This window comes from Oreochromis aureus, linkage group 18 (assembly GCF_013358895.1).
Source record: "Oreochromis aureus strain Israel breed Guangdong linkage group 18, ZZ_aureus, whole genome shotgun sequence".
Taxonomy (NCBI): Eukaryota; Metazoa; Chordata; class Actinopteri; order Cichliformes; family Cichlidae; genus Oreochromis; species Oreochromis aureus.
In genome coordinates this window covers 30,202,363-30,223,555 of record NC_052959.1, presented here as the reverse complement: position 1 = coordinate 30,223,555, position 21,193 = coordinate 30,202,363, and the positions used below count along the sequence as shown (strand labels likewise).

The following is a 21,193-nucleotide window of genomic DNA, read 5'->3' as shown; positions in this document are numbered from 1 at the left end:
CCATAAAAGGAAGCAGAATTTCATAACTGTAGTGTAGAACAGATTATCTGAAATGTTTAAACAGTTCATTTTAAACCAGAAAGGAAAACCACAGCTTTGCTCTCACTAACCAAATCTGGCAATATAACCAGAAACACTTCACACAAGTTGGGTAAATAAACAAAACTGAACTCAACTAATAAAATGTCATCAAGTCAACTTCAGAGAGATTGAAAGGCATATTTCTCCCAGTCTGGGCTCCACATTTTTATAATAAACACAATACTTCATGTTTCAATACTTTCGTCTTCCTACCAGTGAGTGAGTGGACCAGCTCTGACGTCTCCACATCGTACAGATTGGCGGCTCGGTCCCAGGAAGCTGTCACAACCTGTTTGCCCCCGACCAGCCAATCAGCAGCAATCACCACACCCTGATGGCTGCGGAGAGTCGTGGTCGCCACACGGATAGAAGGGCAGTCGTTCGGCCCCTCTGCCTCGCCGTCGGCCTCATCTTTGTCTGAGAAGTCCACGTCGTCTTCACAGGGTGTCTGCTGCTGATGTAGGAGGGAGAGGAGGAGGCGTTCACTACAGAAACACTAACAAGTTTTAAACTATTAAAAAAAAAAAAAAAAAAAAAAAAAAAAAAAAGCGACTTTGTGCTTACGCTGATATCAGCAACAGGCTGTGGAGTCGGCAGCTGCACCATGTATCTCCAGATGTGAGCTGTCTGATCTCCAGATGCTGTGGAGGAAGCAGAGAAAGGGGTAAAACAGCTGCTGAGAGTCAAGGAAAAACAAATAAAAAGAAATAACGCTCCATTTGTGTCCATGTTTTACTTTATGGTTAAAACCAGCAGTAAAAAGACAACTACACTTATTCGTTGACACTTTCAGTCCTTCTGCAGAAGCCTTCTCATGTTTGGGTTATCGTTTCTCGGATGTATCGAAACAATATTTCACTTCAGTTTTATTTTTCCAGCTGCTGCAATAAATACATGTAACACAGATTTGGCTGCTTCTGCTTTAACTCTTAGTTATGTTGATGCTGTCGATGGTTACCTGTTAGAGCCATCTGTTCAGTGGGGTGGAACTTGATGGAGTTCACTGTGGAGACACAGATATGCACTCTGTCACATGACAAACACCACTGAGGCATAGTATACCAAGTAATGTTTTTCTGACCGTCAGTTTTATGATGGCTGTTTAATCACTAAATGTGCAATTAAAATTTTAGCAGGTCACAATGCTGCAGGATCTACTTCTTCAACAGAAGAGATTATTATGTGCTGGTTCAGGAAATCCAGGGTTTGACATTTCTAACTCTACCTGATCCTTGATGACCCATATATTTGAGGAGGCACTTTCCCGTCTCAATGCTCCACAGCATAGCAGAGTGGTCTGTTGGAAAGCACACAGGACAGTCTGAGTTTTTATTTATTAACAATTGTCCATCACGCTTTAGTTTAGGTCTCAGCTTGGAAAGAAAAAAAAGAGCTTAAACATGTTTAAATATGTTGACGTTGCAAACAACAGAAGGAAAGACAAAGACACATCAACCTCTGAGTTTGAAGACAGAAGATGAAGGTAGAGACAAAACCACCACCACAGAAAAAAAAAAAAAAAAAAAAAAAAAAAAAAAAAAAGACTGTATGACATAAATAAAGTACAAGAGCATCAAAGAAAATACCTGCAGACGCCGTCCCGAGCACCACAGGCTGGGTCCTGGTGACGCTGAGGTCCCAGATGCCGTCCCTGTGACCCACATACTCTTTGACCAGCTGGCACACCGCTCTGGACGTGGTCGCTTTGAAACTGGACACAATCTGATGGTAACATCAAGCCAATGTTAACACTGACCAGGAAATCTCAGACAATCCCAGACGTGTCCCTAACAGGATTCCTACACACCTCACCTTCTCAAGAAAACCCCAAAACATTCCAAGATGGATAATGTCACTAGAAGTGACTGAGGGGTCTTACATAAAGAAATTTCTTACGTATGTTTAAGTCTTTTCCGAATTGGTCAACTCTTTCAACACACACAGTGTGGGGCCCCAGACAAATGTAAAACTAACAATGGAAATAATAAAAACTAAACTGAAACCAAACATTTTTAAACAATCAACTGAACTGAAATGTGTAAACTCGCTCTGGAAACCAACTGAAACTAAACTAAAAAGTAAATAACTAATAATTCTGTTATTACAAGCCACCAAATCCCTGACCCCACTGTCTCTCCTGACACTTGACATCTTTCTCTGCACCTCTCTTTGGCTTTTTTTTTTTTTTTTTATTCTTTAAAGGGGAATAAAGTTTTAAGATGTTACTGATTCTAAAGTTCAATTTGATCCCCAATTTTATTGTTAAGCCATCAGTTTCTCGAGCTGTGTAGGAACCCTGGTCTGATGGAGGGAGGGAGGAGGCAGGTCAGCAGGACTGAGGATCACTGAGGAGCTGCTCAGCAGGGTCCTTATAGTATGCCAGTGCTAAGAAGCTTTGGTGAACAGCAGTGTTATTCACATGATCGGTCCTGGGTTCAAGAGCTTTTAGCAAAATATCTTTGTTCCCGTTTCTTTTAAAGCTCCTGAAGTATCAGACTGGCAATCGTACACTCAGACGAGCTTTAAAACAAACTACCAGATGAACCCAGATCAAAGCATTCGCATTATTCATTCTGTATCAGTACTGCGGATCACTAAAACTAAAAGAGGGAGGAAAAAAGAAAACAAAGCGGCCAAAGTTATGGTTAGACACAAAACTGTGGAGTAGTTTTTGTCATCTGTATCAAGATTTTGTTGAGAGGTTTACATTAAAGATGGGGATGATACAAACAGGACTTCTGGTTCGTTTTGGGCACAGACCACTAAATAAGTTCCAACTGAAACAAAGCAGGAGACCATCAAGACAGGAATCAGTCATCTGAATCACAAATCAAGAGAAACATTAAACAAACTATGAAGGATTAAAGACAACAAATGATAGTCAAACTGATGACAGGGTGTGAACCAGTGGTTGTGATTGTTAGCAAGCAGAGCAGTACGTTCTCGTGTACAAAAATAAATAAATAAATAATATGAAGCAAGTAATTTCTTATGTGTCTTCTGCTATAACACTGGGAATGATATTAATCCATAACTTGTGCACCTGTAACATCAACGCACCATGTTACATTTAAAAAAAGCAGCAACAGGGACGTTTGGGGAGGTTTAAGGGAATGCGAAGCGCTGCAGAAGAATTATGGAGCAGTGACTCTCTACAGTTTGTAGTGTCAGTGTGCAGTCTGCCACAGCCACTTTGAGATTTTGCTTTTCTTAGTAAAATAATCAGCTAAAAGTGTGGATTTTTTAATTTAATATATCAATATATCAATCCACGGTATGAATAACAGCCGGTCTTCTGTTCAGTGTCACCTGCTCGGCTGCTGATTTCAGGCTGCTCTGCATAAGTATCATTCTGGCCACCAAAGTCCTCAAACTCACAAAGAGAGCAAACATCAGCTTTCTGATGCAGGATCATCAGTAGTGATGAGAGCTGGGCGTGCAACTACAGCTGAGCTGAGCAGTTTTCAACAGAAGAGTCCCTGTTTTCTATGCCTAAAGGCAGGAGATTAGGTGAGAAGCACCGCCTACTCAGCACTTACTAGAATGAACATGACGTTTACAGATCACCATTTTGACACACTGGAAGAGATCCAACACGCCACTACTCCCACTTGGGGATCTTAAATTAAATAAATAAATAAATAAATAAATAAAGCAGCTTTGGTAAGGCTTTTGAGTTTTAGAGTCCCATGCCCTAAAAACTCTGATCACACATCATGTTTTTACCAGGAAAATGGAAAATGGGTCGTTCCCTCTGGGTTGTTGCTTTAATCGAGGAAGTTCAAGTAACTCGGGATTCCTACGTCCAACTTTTAAACTCTAATATGAAGATGGGAGTTTTCAGAAAACTAAAGTCAGTTGTGCCAAATCTTGTGTCAGACTAGAGCTGGGCGATATGACCCAAAATTCATATCTCGATATTTTTTAGCTGGATGGCGATATAAGATATACATCTCAATATTTTTTTAAAGCCATAAAGTAAGAACAAAAAGAGAGTTCTTAGTCAAAGCTGTGTCCCAGATGTCACACAGGCACTTTTATTAACATACAGCATAGATGTACATGAAAAAAAACCTACTCAAAAATAAATTATGAGCATTTATTAAATAATGCTGCTCTATAAATAAAACTATGTTGTTTTGTGCATAACAAAGAGCTCACAATTGTGCAGTCAAAATGTAAATTAAAAGACGCTGAGCATAATAACATAGACAGATTTCACAGCTGCTCTGTTCCCAACTTCTACTGCGTGACTGACAGCCTGGAGTTTGAAATCCGCTTCGTAACCATGTCTCTGAACAGGTGCCATTTATGGTCCTTATACACACACAATACGGTAATATTACGTTGAAGCACAGTACGTATCACTCCGCGAGGCTCCTCGGTAGCCGTAATGCTCCGACAATCCATCAACCGGTGCAGCTCCGTAGCTTACCGAAGTCGTACTAAAACATTTTTTGACAGATTGCTGAGCGCTGTGTATCACATAAAATCGGTTCGCGGTCATCAAGCACAACCAGAATTCATACAAAAGGCGCGCAGTCAACTTTTGAGAAGATGAAAGGATTTCAGGCCGTGCATGGCGTTAGCGTGGCTAGCTCGTTAACACGTTGACACCGTCCAGCCCCACGCACGGGGCGATGCGCAGTAACTCATTAACGGACATTTGCCGTGTCCATCTTGTCGCTGCCTGCAGGTGAAGCGATGGGGAGGAGGGGGAGTTGTGTTCAGTGAAGGAGAGGCGAGGTCGAGTAACGTTGCATAGAGACAAAAGTGGACGAAAGAGAGGCAAACTTGCGGCTCCGCAACTATAATTATAACGTAACATAGACTATATCGATATAAAGGGTATTGTCACATCTTATATCTCGTATAAAAAAATATATATATCTTTTAAAAAAAACTCGATATATCGCCCAGCTCTACTGTAGGCAACACTAACTGTCAAAGAACCTGACAGATGCTTACGGCCCATCAGTTGACCAATGTAGTATTTGCCAAAGCTTCACAATGACATGTTTTTGTTTTTTTGGTTTGTTTGTATAAAGGTCAGCCCGACACACTGTTATGTTGATCAGTCTGGACGAGTGTTTGTTGAAGCACCACACATATGTCTTTCATGGTTTGCCAACCTGTTCACCAACTCTCCAGTTGGTCTTCTGCACACGCTTCTGCTCACTCTGGTCTCCGGCTTGACTATATAAAAAGGAAAACCTTGTTAGCCAAATCATCACCACCTGTCCCTCCAGCCTCCCTGGCACCGCCCCCTTGAGCTCACTGCATCACTCCTCCCCTGCGGCTGAGCCAGGGACCACTCCTCCACCACAGTTGGTTTTCTAAATAATATTTATTGGGTGTTTATAATTCATGTAACCATCATCAATTACAATAACCATAAGTCTGCATTTTGTTATTATTCAATTAGCCAACTGCCCAGACCAGACACAGTGACATTCCACCAAAATCCCTTTGATCCCTTTGATCTATCATCTTCTTTATGACATCAGCACACTAAAAACCCTTAAATAGGAGAAAGGTTCCCCTTCTTGTCAGTCTTTCAAAGATAGTGGAAAAATTCACTAGGCAGGAAAACACTTAAAATACTCGAAACTTGTTTCTCACACAGTTGACAGTATTTTTAAAAAATCTTTAAGTTAGTACAGAGATTTAGCATCAACTTCAATTTGAAATATGAGTCTGTCAAATCCCGTTGAATGCAACCTGAGAGCCAAGAACGAAAAACTTAAACAGCAAATCGAAGAGCTCAAAAATGAGAATAAAACTCTCAAACAACAAAACTCTACCATACGTGACCTTAAAGTCGAGAACGCCGACCTTAAGCAGCAAAAAAGAGAGCTCATAAATGAGAACAAAATTCTCCAAAAAAACATTGAAGTTCTTTTCAAACAAAGTGGGTTCTCTAAAAACAAGAGGAAAAGAGACCTGCAACTAGAGAACGAAACATTTCACTTCAGAATTCAAGACCTTGAATTTTGGAACGGAATTCTACGGGATTTAAAAAGCTCCAATACCAAAGAAATTCAGCAACAGAAAGAGGTGATTCAGGAAATGCAGGATGAAATCAGAGAGTTGCAAAGTGACAAGGCAGGCTTGGTTATAAAAGTGGGAGACATGGAAAAGGACAACCAGTCTTTAAAAAAGGAAAATGATGTGATGATAAAACGCATGTGTGAGCTGAAAAGGGACTTTGAAAAGGAAAAAGATGACATGCAACAGCAAATACAGGCTGTTAAAAATGAACTCCATCAGGCAAACACAGCCTTTAAAGAGTTACAAGAGAGTGAAGAAAGAAAAAGGATCATGAATGAGGAAAACAAAACAACGAACAGTGCACAGCTCAGACAGACCCTGGAACTCCAATGCTTTGCACATGAAATTGACATATTAAGGCAACATAACGAACTTCTTGAACAGGACCCCCAGGAGCTTTCCAAAAGGAGTGGTGATTGTCAAAAAGAACTGAAACCACATGATGAGGGTGTGAAAGAAGAATCACGGATGTTCAAAGCCACTGAGAAAGACTCTGAACATTATTTGAACGTGATCAACAGAGAAAAGGAGTTGTTGTGCCATGAATGTGAGGCACTGAAAAGAGAGCTTGAACAGGTCAAGAAAAATCTGTGTGATGTCCAGGAAGCCATGAAAGCAAAAGACATGGCGTTGCAAACCCAAGCTCAGACTCCCAAAGTTTCACAGGAAGAACATAACAGTCTGATAAACAACTACGATGTCCAAGTTAACGCACTCTTACAACAAAATAAGGCCTTAGAAAATAAGGTTAGTGGCCTTACCAAAAAGGTGTGGAATGGACGGGAAGCGATGAGACAAATGACAAAAAACTTTCAAGAACAAAGTCAGCTGCTCGAAAATCTCAGAGGAGAATTCGAGGAGTTTTAGCACAACTACGACTTTGGCACTCCCTATTAAACCTGGTTAACGCAGGATAAATAGGGAGGGGGGAGGGGGGTGGGTATAACTTAGACAATGGACATTTGACTTAATTGGCCCAAAATGAGTGACTGTGCCCGGACACTCAGTAGCAAAAAAATTACAGAGATTCAAGAGAGAAAACAGTTTCTGCATAGACTCCTATAGTACTGTAAGTCTTGTCATCACCTGGTGTCCTGCATAGAGTGCAGGTTTAAGGTATTTACCTATCTTTCAGACTTAGAAGCTATGCGGCGTCAGGGGTTATAACAGCTGTGCCGCCCAACCGGTCGAGGCAGATGGCCGCCCCTCACTGAGCCGGGTTCTGCCGAAAGTTTCTTCCTGTTAAAAGGGAGTTTTTCTTTCCCACCGTCACCAAATCTAAGGAGCTTGGAAAGAAAAGCGCCTGGACTTCTTTAAGTTAAACTTAAAGAAGTCCAGGTGCTTTTCTTTCCAAGCTCCTTAGACTACTATGGCCTTGATGACTGAGAACCTTCACAGACACTGTCATCAAGGGTTTGCTCACAGGGGATCATCTGATTGTTGGGGTTTTCTCTCTTACATTGTATGGTCTTTACCTTACAATATAAACAGCCGTGAAGCGGCTATTTTTGCGATCCGGTGCTTTAGAAATACATCTTAGCTGAACTGAACTCCATAACATCTGGACTGAAATGCCTACACACAACGGTAGGCATTTCAATCAAGAGCTCTGTCCAAAAAGTTCAATGACAAGCATCAGCACCAGGATTGTTTTTTAGCTCACCAACAGTTCATGTTCCATACCCAGTTTTTATTGTCCATCATTCATATCACTGAACGAATGCATTCATCTGTTTGCCTGATTGCAACTTTGTAAGACTGGGTTGGGAGATGTTCTTGTGGTGAGCTTTTATTCACATAATTGGTTTCTTTAATATTGAAAAAAAATAAATTTCTATAACTGGAAATGTCGTTCTCATGTGTGATTATCATATTGTTACATGGTTTGAAGAATAGAGAATATATATAATTTACTCATAGTAATTTTAATATCTAATGTGATTGTGTTTCCTCATCTCTACTTATGTGCTGATGTGTTCACTGAGGCCATTGTATGGTCCATTTTGGCTGCATTTCCATGTTTTAAGCATGAAATTTGCTCATTTAAAGGGTGTCTCGTGTATCTCTTATGCAGAAATATGTATTGCCTAGCTGGACAAATGTAGCACAGGTCTACTATTATTGGCCTAATGTATTTTAACAATCATTTCAGCATCCAGATAATCTCTTTCATACTCCCTTAGATGAATTCAGCCTGGGTGTGATGAAATAGGCATTTGAAACAATAACTACCAGTATCTTTGAATGTGTGTGATTTCACTAACCCTACATATTTTTTGCAAGACAACTGGGTGCTTTTATGTAAAGAATGATCTGAGAACACTGAGGCTAATGAAGTAACAAGAGAAACATACTACGTTTTAGTCTTTTAGTTTGCATGATCAATTTTGATTATTGTTCATTTTCATTGCCATGTCAACATGTTTTAGAGCAACGTTTTCTCATTTTGAACTCTTTTAGGTGTAAGTCATCGTCAGTGATTACCCTAAGCCCAAAGCGACACCAAACATGGACAACCAAAATGTATCATTTTGTTTGCAAAGTCGAACTAAAACATTTTTTGACAGATTGCTGAGCGCTGTGTATCACATAAAATCGGTTCGCGGTCATCAAGCACAACCAGAATTCATACAAAAGGCGCGCAGTCAACTTTTGAGAAGATGAAAGGATTTCAGGCCGTGCATGGCGCTAGCGTGGCTAGCTCGTTAGCGTGGTTAGCTCGTTAACACGTTGACACCGTCCAGCCCCACGCACGGGGCGATGCGCAGTAACTCATTAACGGACATTTGCCGTGTCCATCTTGTCGCTGCCTGCAGGTGAAGCGATGGGGAGGAGGGGGAGTTGTGTTCAGTGAAGGAGAGGTGAGGTCGAGTAACGTTGCATAGAGACAGAAGTGGACGACAGAGAGGCAAACTTGCGGCTCCGCAACTATAATTATAACGTAACATAGACTATATCGATATAAAGGATATTGTCACATCTTATATCTCATATAAAAATATATCGATATCTTTTAAAAAACTCGATATATCGCCCAGCTCTATGTCAGACCTAAGATATGTTTGGGTTTTCTGTCATTTTAAGTCACCCAAATATTTAAAGTCATCATTAATACTGACAGTTAAAAAGTAATACAAGTAAAACCTAACATTTTCTACTAAAAAAGCAAAATCTGTTATAGGCCAGGATTTTTGAGCAGGCCACACACATGACTCTGCCAGAACTCAGCAATGATCTACAGCAGCCAGCAAATGCTCCTCAAAAAGCATTTTGAAGCTGCTCCGTGTTAAAGATGCCTCCAGAGTGTACCATTATGTGAATGCCGACGGTAGCGACATAAAACAAAATAAAAAGGTGCAACTGAAAAGGCCCGTTAGGGAGATGATAAAGAGCTGGTTTATCTCACGCAGGTAATGAGAGAAAAGCTCAAAAGCCTACATTTGGATGACCAAGTCTCTTGGGGAGGGAGGTTCGCCCCCCTGGCTGGGCTGTTCATGCATATTGGCACACAAGGGGAAGAAATCAACAAGTTACCCATGAGTCTCCACCCCACAACTCCCAGCTGGTTACGCTGAAGTTGCGGGATCCACCTACTCTGGCATGGCAAGAATTTGAACGCGGCTACGAGCAAAAAGGTGAAAAAAGAAAGCAAAGCAATTCTTTTCTTTAACATTCAAAAGTCATGTGAGCTCACACGGACGAAGCAGAAACAGGCGTCAAATAAACCTCAAATTTTTGTCTTTTACTGACCGCAAAACCAGTGAAACTGAACATTTTTACTGCGTTGTTTTCTTTATATAATTGAGATGGACAAAATAATATTAAAAATAGACTAAGGGTGCTCTTCATGATGCCAACGTGTGCTTCGTCTCTCTTCCCACGGCTCAGAAATGATGCATCTATACTGAAGTTTTGGTTTTTTTGTTTGTTTTTTTAATTGAGGTGACGTATACGAGCTGCACCGCTACACGGCACAGTTTATTCTCACTGTGCTTCCTTTGTTGTGTTGTGAGTAAGATTCAACAGATAATAAAACATTTACATGGTAAATATATGATATGAATAACGTGCCATCACACATAATGTGTGATAAACCTGAAATAAAGAAAATAATTTTATGGCAAAATGTTGAATCATCTCACAAAGTAGTTGTTTATTTTACCAATGACACGCTTACGCAGCCACACCGTTTATTACCCTTCCTATTGGAGCTCAGTCTGGGGGGAGTTCTTTGTTCTCCTTATCTGTCCACATGTTGTGCGTTTTCCACTGCTATACCTCTCTGACCTGTCTACCCCATGTGATGTTTGTGTAATGTATGTATGGTCAGAAGGGTAAGATGGCGCTGGCAAAGGTCGGCAGCCTTAACCCAATTCCCTTCGGGGTCAACCTTCAGGATCAATAAAGTTTCATTGAATTGAATTAAATTGAAATAAACAGCTGAGAACTCATAAGAAGAAGACACTTGTACATAAATTATAAGGTTTAAAAGAAATATTCAATATAGATTAAAACAAACGGTATTACCACTGCTACTAATAATAATAATAATAATAATAATAATAATAATGATAATAATGATCAGCTATTTTTGTCATTTCAAGTATTTAATAAGTAACTACCTTGTATTTGAGTTCTGGGGTCATTTATATCAGTTATTTTCAGCTGATTTAAGGAAGAGCCACAGTTGGAGGAAATGAGGAAATACGTTAGTATGATGAAAAGCACCCAAAGGCTCACAAAAACTGAACTTCAGATCTTTTGTGAAGGAAGGATTTACAGAAACTCTCTGTTTAATAGGCAATAATTACAGATACTTTCCAAAACCTTACAAACTGGTAACTTATAATATCAGATACATAAAACAATTTAATTTACAACCATTTTTGATTTACCTTGCTCGTTGAGGCCTTGTAGGTTGTCTTCAGCTTTTGAGAGAGCTGGCTGGTGCTGTGGCTCGCTGTGAATTTCATAAAAAAAGAAGAAAAAAAAAAATCAGAGAAGTCAAAGGTCAGAGGATAAAAACAAACAAAAAAAGATGAGTAATATATTTATGCTACCTATAACATAACTGTATATGAATCTAAGGTGTCACTCACCTTTTGTTTTAAGTGCTCCTTTTGCTAAATCTGCCCCTTCAAATGTTTGTCCCTCTGCAGCCAAGCGATCATTCAGTGTTTCAATTTCTCTGCGTACTGAAAGTCAAACATGTCAACAATCTGAATGTGTCGTCTTATTCACCACAGCAGGGTTAGCAAGTTACTCTCCATTGTTGAGTAGCAGCTTTCTGCTTACTGGCCACAGAGACTGATAAATTAATTTTATTTTGTAGGAATTCATAATTTTTTTCATGCATCTCAATAAAAAAAGTTAAATGCACTGAATAAAATTAAGAAATTCAAACTGCTTTTGTTTTTGTGTTGGGTCTCTTGCTACACAGTGAATTATTACAACAGCTAGAGCAATCACTTCTGCTTTCATGGGAACTTACATTCGAGGTTTTCTATGTAGAGGTTTTCAAACTCCCTCTCGATCTGACTGAACAGGTCCAGCAGATTGCTCCTCAGAGACAAAGGCAGCTTGGAGTCCTGCAGAGGGAGAAAAAAGGAGAGCATTAAACAACGTGGAAATATGAGGGATTATCCAAAGAAGCTGATCTGGTCACTTGGCCACCTTACTGATGTGCCTCTGTCCTCTTATTTTGAAGGATTAACTAAATTATATCTAACTTAATTTCACTGACTAGGGCAAACAAACAGCTTCCTCTGGATGTTTTCAGTGGGAGGAAGATTTCATTACCCTGAACAGAATCGACTTTGTGCCATTTTCTAACCTGGATTATTGAGCATGCATCAGGACTGATCGTGAAACCTGGCAAAAAATGCTTCAGACATTTGAATTACAAAGATGTTTTCCCTAGGAAGGTAAACTTCTACCATCATGTTTCCTGTTGTAGAGTTCTCCCATAGATTTCAATTCATTCTCTGAACACGAAAACAACATTACAGTGGGAGAAAGCCTGCAGAACATGCAGGCTATATATCTGGTACCAACAGCACAAATTTACTGCAACAAAGCACAGGAACAGCCTCTTATCACACCATAAACCTGGAGGAAGGAAATAATCGTGAACTCAGGCTCAGGCAGGAAAGAAGGAAAGAATCAGTAAAATCATCCATAAAAGGGAAAAACAGTCAGATGGTTACAGAGCACTGGGGAGGTCTTGGTGCCTTACAGGTCTGAATGTGTTTTTACAGGGCAAACAAACAGGCTTTGACAAATTTATACCATTCTGCAAGACTACTGCTGCTATAAAAGTAAACTCTAGACAGAATTTGTCTTTATCCCAGTTTACAATATACTTTAAACTTCCTTAAATAATCTATACTGTGTTGTATTGGACAGATATACAAATAAAAATAAATACACAATATTTGACTTTTTTTTTTTTTAAAGAATGTAATGGGTTAAACTGATATTTACACGAATTTAAAAAAATGGAACATTAATGACTGCAGTTTAGGTAAAGAGTCATTTGATAACTGCAGCTTTAAAGTTTCTTTATATCAGAAGAAAAGAACAAAGGATTTAAGAAAAAACAAAAAACACAGAAGACAGAGACAAAGGGGGAAAAAATAAGTGTGTACAAATTCAGACTATATTTTTTAGGGGTCATTCCCAAAAGCAACATAATATGATGGGAAAGTCTGCACATTAACTGGCTCTGATTAAAAGATAAAAGATAAATAAATCCATCCTCCCTCTTCACCCCTTATCCAGTTCAGAGTCACAGAGGTCAGGTCAGGTCACCAAGCAAGACCAACACACAGAGGCAGACAGCTGTTCATGCTTTAGAAGCTCTAATTAACTAAACTAGACAATAACTAAATAAAAACAAATACCCAAGGACAAAAACTTTGATGAAATATATCAACACTTTTTTCAACTAATTAAAACTGGATGAAAATATTCTGGAGAGACGAGACCCAATCAGAACTAATTAAATCATGTAGAAAGCTGGGTCAAGTTTGGAAGTGATCCAATCAGAAAAGATCTCCTTGTGCAGTAAAGTTAGATGTGCACATCTGATCTGTCCCAGGGAAACAGTACAGCTAGCATTCAGCTTCCTGTTTCTCATGAAAACGTGACAAAATTTAAACGCTTGGGAGGAACAGAGGAGGTGGCACGTCTCCCACTTGATGGCAAGGAAAATAAGAAGCTTTGTAAACCATGTGTCACCAGTCTCACCAGTAAAAACACAACAAACATTTACACTTTGGATTTCAATCAACTGAACCAACTTTAGATTTAATCTATGATAATCTTACATTTAGTTGACTAAAACTAAAACAATTTAGATGCCCAAATTATTACTTAAATCACAGTTTCCTATTAAAATTAACACTGCGGCCAACTGGGCGGTTGAAGCCTACAACCTTCTTCCTGTGATGGCTGAGGTCATTCTTTAAATATTTGAACACAGGCACCATTTTAGGCAATAAGAGTTTCCTCGGGTTTGTCCCATTACAAAATAAGTTTGTAATTATGAGCCTGAGGGTGTGCTCATGTCAGGCATTCCACACTGTGCCTGAGCACGCTTGCAAAAACAGTATAGTTGGACACATGTAGCATGACTGGTGATGAACTCTACCCTAACGACAGCTAGCTCTCTGAACATCGCTTTGTTAATTAACATATTTACAGAGAGGGCAAAAAGTCATCACCTCCAAAATGCTCTAGTAACCACAAAATGTATAAAATGAACCTGCTTATAGTCTGTAAGAGCACTTTAGAAGAGAAGAGTATGAGAGAGGAGAGGAATACTCAAGTCCAGATGGTTAATGTGAGCGAAGGCCAGCAGGGGGGTGGGGAGAAAATCCTCCTAGTGCGAGTACATCCTCAGACAACTGTTAACAAAGTCATTTAAAATAAAAAAAAATAAAAAACACTGAGAAAATGTCCAGTGCTTTAAAAATCAAGCATTATAAGTCAGATTTGAATCCACCTGAGAAGGCTTTTTCACAGCGAGTAAACAGTTTTGTGTCACTTTCAGTCTGTAGTTGAGTCAGCAGCTTCGACACAAGCACAAAGTGGAAGAAATCTCCAAGCTTTGGCCAGTCACGATGAAACGGGTCAGTGTGTGGAGCTCTCTTCGTTGTGTACTCTGCACAAAGCATGCCTTCTTTCTTTGACTGCCTTTGTGCTCGCAGCTACTTACATAGAAATCAGTTGTGGGTCAGCATTCAAAGGCTAAAGGGTTTGTGCTACATTTGAGATAACGACATGAAAAAAAGAGGGCTGACTACGACACAACGCTGCATGATGATACATGTACTGCTGCGTGAAGCCACAAGCCTACAGACTAGAGCACACTGAGATATGAGACCTTAAAGCCAAAAATGACTGAAAATCTTTGCCTAAAATGAATAAAATGAGGGCAAAATATAAAAGATCTTATGTTTTTAATTAGTCGTATGCTCAAAATACAAATTCCTTTACATTAATCCTTATTACCAGTGTGGAGAACATTTTACGCACATCTGAGAAGTCAGAATATGTTTACATATGAGCCTTTATCACACAGGATTCAACATAACCAACGGGTCCAATGCTGGGTAAATACACTGGCCAGGTGCTGGGGAGTGACGGTGTTTCCAACAGTCAAGTTCAGCCAGGAACCGACTGAAATGAACCATAACTAATGACTATTATTTTTCACATGAAGAAAAAAAAAAATCAATGTTTTTACCATGTCCCATTACAATTACAGTAAACAGAAGTTCAAATAAAAGCTTTAAATTTGGTGAATTTCCTGTAACCATTATTGCAAGCTGACAGCAGTCACCGCGTCTCTTTCAAGCAGTGACACTCACAAATGCAGCGAGAGTCTAAAGAGGCACAATATAGATTTGAAATATAACCAAAATCCACTGATACATTAGGCTATTTTCTTACAGACTGAGTATCAGTATATAAAGAAAGTGGTGTAAGATTCAGGCACCTGCTGATTCTTCACATCAGTAGAAACATATGCAAGATTGAAGTCACATCCTTCATGTGCATCATTATTTACACAGAGCAGCACTATTGTGACTTGCATAAGAACAACTTTTCCACCTCAAGTTCACAGAGCTGACAACATCCCATCTTCTCTCAAAGACATACTAAACAGGTCACAAACACTGATTTATTTGTAACTGCAAAATGTAGATATTATTTAACTAAACACAAAAGAAAACGTCCTGTAATCCAGAAAAGTCACATTTTAAAGGAGACTATAAGTGCAGCAACGACCACACGTCACCTCCACTCATTACTAATCAAAGCTAAACTACACCAAACGTACACAACTAACGCTAAAGCTCTACAAACTATGAGGGAAGTTACACTATTATCTGAAACACAAAGGGCGAAACACCTGAAACTTACCTCCATTCTCATGAAGGATTCCAGATTATCAGAGGACTGAGACCAAAAGGGACCAGAGTGAGAAAACAAAAAGTCATGAGGAAGGGATTACACCACGTCTGGTTAGAAACGGGCGCTTTCAGCAGGTTTAAATCTGCAACAGCTCTACGCTCTTTTCATTGCATGATCACAAGTTCAGCTTCCACATTCACAGAGTTTTAGATTGGCAATTTAAACCATTCACTTTTTTCATTAGAACCTCAAAAGTACACACAAGTCGGTCTTACAGAAGAACCTCCAAATAACAAAACAAACAATTAATAATAGAACTGTGAATAAGTGTTTACTAAGAAATTTGCACCATTTCTTCTTCATAAGGTTATGATCCTTTCTCGCAGCAGGAAAAGCAGAGGTGCTGCTGACAACATTATCAATGTTACCGCTACGCTCAGGTGTCTCAGTAAACTAGAGCTGCTGAATGGTCATAAAGTGAAAAAGACCTCCACCTGTGCTTTTCCTACTGTGACATGTGAAAAGGACCAACATACAAATGCAAAAATAAAACAATAAATTACCTTAACTCAAGAAACAAACGCACATTGATTTTGATTCTAGTTTCCTTTCTGCTCCCTTTAAGGCCACTTTCTTCTGATTGGCTGTCTCTTACAAATAGAAGGTTTGAACAGCAGGTGCTCAGAGATGGAGCTGTGCGCCTCAGACGACCATATTCATCATGTGCCACATCACTGACATCATACAGACCCAAGAGTAAAAAAGAAAACTGCCTGAAGCAGACAGTTTGGCCAACAGGGAATACGATGTTTTACAACCATCAGCTGCAACTTTATATCCACCAGTAAGGTAATGATGTATTAACCAAGCATTAGGCAATAATAAACCTGGTTATAACCTGGTTAAACAATGGTTATTAAAAAGTTTTACTGAATTTCTTCATATGAAACACAAAGACACTAAAGCTAATTAGGAAAAAAAGACCTGCCAACCTAAATGAAACACAGATCTGAATATCTATTAAGTCTACATGGCAGAGCGTGTTCAACACAGTCAGTAAAGACAGAAACCCAAAACCACATGTATGGACTGAGCCGACAATGCCCTCACGTATTAAGGCTCACATGAGGACAACATTAATCCACGTGAAGCAGCAAACCCTGCTTTACAGATGCAGCTCAGCACTTTGTCAGACTCGAACAAACAATCCTGATGCTTTTATTTTATCGGAAGTTGCTGGACAGCATGTTAAAACTCACAAAATGCTAAAATGCATCCCTGGCAAATAAATGACATGCACTGATCCTTTAAGAAACTGCAATACAAAAATCACTGAAGCACCTTTTTAATTGGTTAGATTACAGGTACACCAGGCAGGTGAGAGAAGCCAGTGAACTGTGTTTCAGTTCAACAGGCTTTAACTCCCTCCTCCACGTGTGCACTTCTAATTCAGAGGCTCCTAATCCTTTCCCTCTCCCTTTTTTTCTTGATTTACTCTCGATTCAGATAATTACCTCCAGGTAAGCTGTGTTTACCCTGCATCCCACGAGTATTTCAGCTCCTTATTGGCAGGCCACGGAGAAAGCAAGCAGGGTTTTTAACACCTCAGAAACAGGAACAAACACCACTGAGCTGAACGATCCACCCAAGCGAAGTTCAAATGGCTCAGCCTGTTCTAAATCCATCTGTTTATCCACTAAATGAAAACAATCTTACAGCACTCATCCAGTAATTGTGGCAAGCCGGCAACAATATAAACCATCATGTGTCCTCTAAACGGTTGTATTAAAACCTAATTGGCTTAGGCTTACAACCAAAGTGCTTACGGGTGCTCACAGAAACAGCAGGACAGCAGCAGGCTAATGCTGAAAGACAGCAGAGGAGTGCAGTTTCCAGAGGAGCAGCTGGAAATAGAAGGGCAGTTGTCATCCGTTCTCAGGGTACAATTTAAGGAATCATCACCTGTCCCTCCAGCATGTCTCTCTGCAGGCCGGAGCGGTCCTGCTCGGTGCTGTTGGTCCTGCGGATGGACAGGCTGTGGGACTTCCTCTTCTGCTTGGCCTGGCGGGCAGCAGCGCTACTCCCGCTCTCCACTGGCATCCCTCCGTCCAAACTTGATGCAACCACAGACTGAAAGTATAAAATCACAAAAGAGAGGCTGACCAAAGGGTGAGGAGAACAGATCCCGTCTCCTTCACTCAGTGCAAAGCATCAAGACGAAATCCTAACCACTGCCAAGTGCAGCACTTGGCAGTGGTTTTATTTGGCAGCTTCCATGTGTGAATGTGTGAAATGACAAAGTGAATGAGTGTGAAACAGAGTGTTGCTCAGCGAGCACACTCAATAAATCCCACTGGGATCGAAACTGAGAAGCTAACAACCACACCACAACCTTTTCTTCCAGCTCTAGAAACTGAAAACTGTCTGTGTTCAATATTTTGTTAGATGAAGCTGAAATGTTCCAGTGAGAGATGAGCAATATTTGAGGGAAAAAAAATTATTATGCTTTCACAAAAGCCAAAGGCTCGTTCAATAATTAGACATATAGATTTGCTACATTTACTAATAGAAATGTTCTCACTTCATGCAAGAAATGGCTGCGCATGCAATATAGTGAAAAAAATCCCCTCTGAAATATTAATTTCAGTTTTTTTAACTTCATTCTGGAAACAAATAATTCATTTATAAAATGGATGAAGCAACAGGCCGAGAGGTTTTTGGAGAAACAAAATAATTGTTTCCAGATTACAAAGAAATGTTACTGTAATAAAATCATGTCTCAGGTAAAATTAAACCTTCAATTTCTTATTACATGCATTAATCTTCATGACAAAATATGGAGAAAAATATAATGGATTGGACCTTTTGGCAGGCCTGCTCTGGTCCGGATTGTTTAAAACAATCTGCATTGTGCCACACCCACTTTTCTCTACCTAAGGGAACCGGTTTACCTGTAGGTGTACCAGGAAGAAAGCAGTTAAGGTTTTATTTAAAAAAAAAAAAAGAAAAAAAAAAAGTCTATAATATTAAATCTAAAAAAGCATCAGAATTTCCAACAGAGGAAACTGAAATAACAGCATCAGAGAAGGAAGGCACACAGAGTGGCAACAGTTTAAATGTTTTAAACAGGGTTACTTATCGCTCTGAGATGCAATAAAATGAAATATGGGAGTAAAAAAAAAACAGAAAAGAAAAGGTCTCATGTCAAATTTAATGTAATAAAAAGAAGAATGGACAAAAGAGGAAAAGAAAGTGAAAGATGAGGAGTAACTGATCTGTCAGGTCAGGCCTCAGTTACAGGCCTCTGAGGTACATAAAGTCAAAATGTCAAACATTTTAATTTGCATTACAACAGAACTTTATAACAGAACTTCAATGAAGTTAATTTTATACCAACTCCAAGCATAATAATCTGTGGCTACAATAAAGTACTTAACGAAAGAAAACAGAATCACTGATGAACTGCAAAGTCAGTCCTTAAGCCAACACTGGATTAATTATGATAATGTCATTTGAGCAATTTTAACCCAATAATAATTTTTTTAATATCACCATTAATGCCAATACCAGTTTATCATGCCACAAGTTGCCAGAAAATCAGTGTGTTTTTAGACCATGTTATCCTTAAGCATTTTTTTAAACACATATTTCACCCAAGAAGGAACATAACTTTAAAGTTATGAAGTTGACATCCACCCACTCATGTCTCCTTATTAGGGTGGGCCAGATCAGTCATTTTAAGGGCTTTAACTAAAATGAAGGCAACATTTTTCATGACTTCATTAAATGTACTAAAGATACAGGAGAGAGGAAAAAAATCAGGTGGGTACCACTCACTGATTTTTTCACAGACTCGTTCTTGTCGTTTCATAAATCAGTGAGAGAGAACAGCAGAATATTTTCCTCTTTGAAGTGTTCAGGTTGGCGTTTAACTTGTTTATCATGAATCATAACTACAAAAAAAAAAAATCCCACACCATGAGAGAAGCGGATGATCAACATCCTGCCCACTCCTACTTGTTATGCAGCTGAATGATTTCTAAGATGTTAAAAGAAAGCCTGCTGATAATCACTTCATCACTTAAGAGTTATGCATTTTAAAATAATCTAAATATTAGGAATGACACGTTACTTACCCCATCTGACTTACACAAAAAGCCTATGTGTGTGTTTCGCTCCAGGAACATTTCCGAGTTTTGAGTAATGTTTACACTTCACTGCTTACTGCCAGAACCAGATTATCAGAGGTCTGCTGAGGTGATATGAACGGCAGATTGTGGTGGATGACTTTAACCTTTTTACCTGGAAAAGAGAGGTCTGTCCCCTGTGTGAAACCAACAGTCATCGTCGACCTCTTATTTTTATTATTTTGAGTTTTAAGTTTCGTTGGATTTATGAACAAAAACTACTCAGTTATATTTAACCAACAAAACAGTGTGATTAGGTTCAGGAAAAGACAGTAATTTAGGTTCAACTACACAGAGAAACACGAAAGGAAGATTCATTTTTGGATGTTCAAATCAGTCTTCACACATCTGAGCCTGGTGTGTGTTACATTTGTCCTTGAGTTGACACAAAGGTGTCTGGATACTAAAACACGCAAATAAGAGGTGTTTTTAAATCGCCAGTCAGGCTGAAACTATCACAGACATCAGAGAGTCGTCCATCCGTTACTGCCCGTTTCTGAGGAATAAAACCAGCCTTGTTTAGCTGTCTGGTGCCTAGTTCCTCCTGCTGACTGTCACTGGTGTGAGCGCAATGAAAACAGCGCTGAGGTCACATTATCTTGCACTACATTTGGATAAAATATTTTCATAAAACACTAGCATTAAAGGTTTAAAAAAGAACGAAAAAACCTGGAAAAAAGTGGACCTTAACATTAGCAGTTCTAGACAATTAAAATCGGCGATGCCCAGCTTAGCCAAGCTAACGTTTCCCCGATTAGCTGGTGCTGCCAGGCATGCTAACGGGCTAACGGTGAAAATAACCTGCCCAAACATGGAGTCCAACTCACCAGAAAGTCTACAAATACTCGTTTTTATTTCGGGAGTGGATGGGAACTGATGTCGTCGCTAACATTTTCTTCAAGGTCTGAGAATGCTGCGCAGGTTTTGTCCAAAATCCGCGTTGACAGCAGACGGGTACCGTTACGCGAGAAAAGATAACGAAGCCAATTCCGGTCCGAGGTTTTTTCGCAATAAAAGCCCACGCCGGTCACAGCAAACTATCTAGACTTTGTTAGTTTCTTGTTTTCTTGATTGTCGCCACATAAAAACAAACTACAGTCTAAATTTATGGAGCTTTTACAAATAAATTACATGTTTTTGTAAATTCGGCTTCATAAAAATTAAATTAGGGCATGAAGCCATTTCACACATGTAATAAAAGCACTAAAAGCGCTTTTAATCATTCTGGTGTAAATGCTTTCTAATAATGGACATAATGAACGGGGCCTAGGAAGGTCCAAGCTCTAAAACCAGGTCTTAAATATATCCCAGAAAACATACATCCGTGAAATGACAAAAAACAAACAAACAAAAACGTGACAGTAATCGACCCCAAATAGACATAATGGTGGTAAAAAGAGATGGCAAATGATCACAGCATAGCACAAAGACAAAATGAGCTAAAATTGTCTAAA

At 39.4% G+C, this 21,193-nt stretch overlaps 1 protein-coding gene across 3 annotated transcripts in view; it reads right to left on the bottom strand.

Moving 5' to 3' along the window:
* LOC116327408 (WD repeat-containing protein 37) overlaps positions 1 to 20,743 on the bottom strand; it is a 28,925-nt gene extending 8,182 nt beyond the window's left edge. The window contains exons 1-10 of one of the 3 annotated variants that reach the window (XM_031748992.2): positions 20,567 to 20,743; positions 17,515 to 17,682; positions 11,624 to 11,720; positions 11,232 to 11,327; positions 11,028 to 11,092; positions 1,668 to 1,803; positions 1,307 to 1,378; positions 1,040 to 1,084; positions 646 to 722; positions 295 to 535 (exon numbers count right to left, since the gene is read on the bottom strand). In XM_031748992.2, the coding sequence (XP_031604852.1) occupies positions 295 to 535; positions 646 to 722; positions 1,040 to 1,084; positions 1,307 to 1,378; positions 1,668 to 1,803; positions 11,028 to 11,092; positions 11,232 to 11,327; positions 11,624 to 11,720; positions 17,515 to 17,652 (967 nt within the window). In that variant the 5' untranslated portion in view covers positions 17,653 to 17,682; positions 20,567 to 20,743. Of the gene's footprint in view, positions 1 to 294; positions 536 to 645; positions 723 to 1,039; positions 1,085 to 1,306; positions 1,379 to 1,667; positions 1,804 to 5,213; positions 5,445 to 11,027; positions 11,093 to 11,231; positions 11,328 to 11,623; positions 11,721 to 17,514; positions 17,683 to 20,566 lie in introns of those variants that run through there. The other 2 variants (XM_031748993.2, XM_039601858.1) reach the window with 2 other exon arrangements.
* Between the last annotated feature and the right edge of the window lie 450 nt (positions 20,744 to 21,193).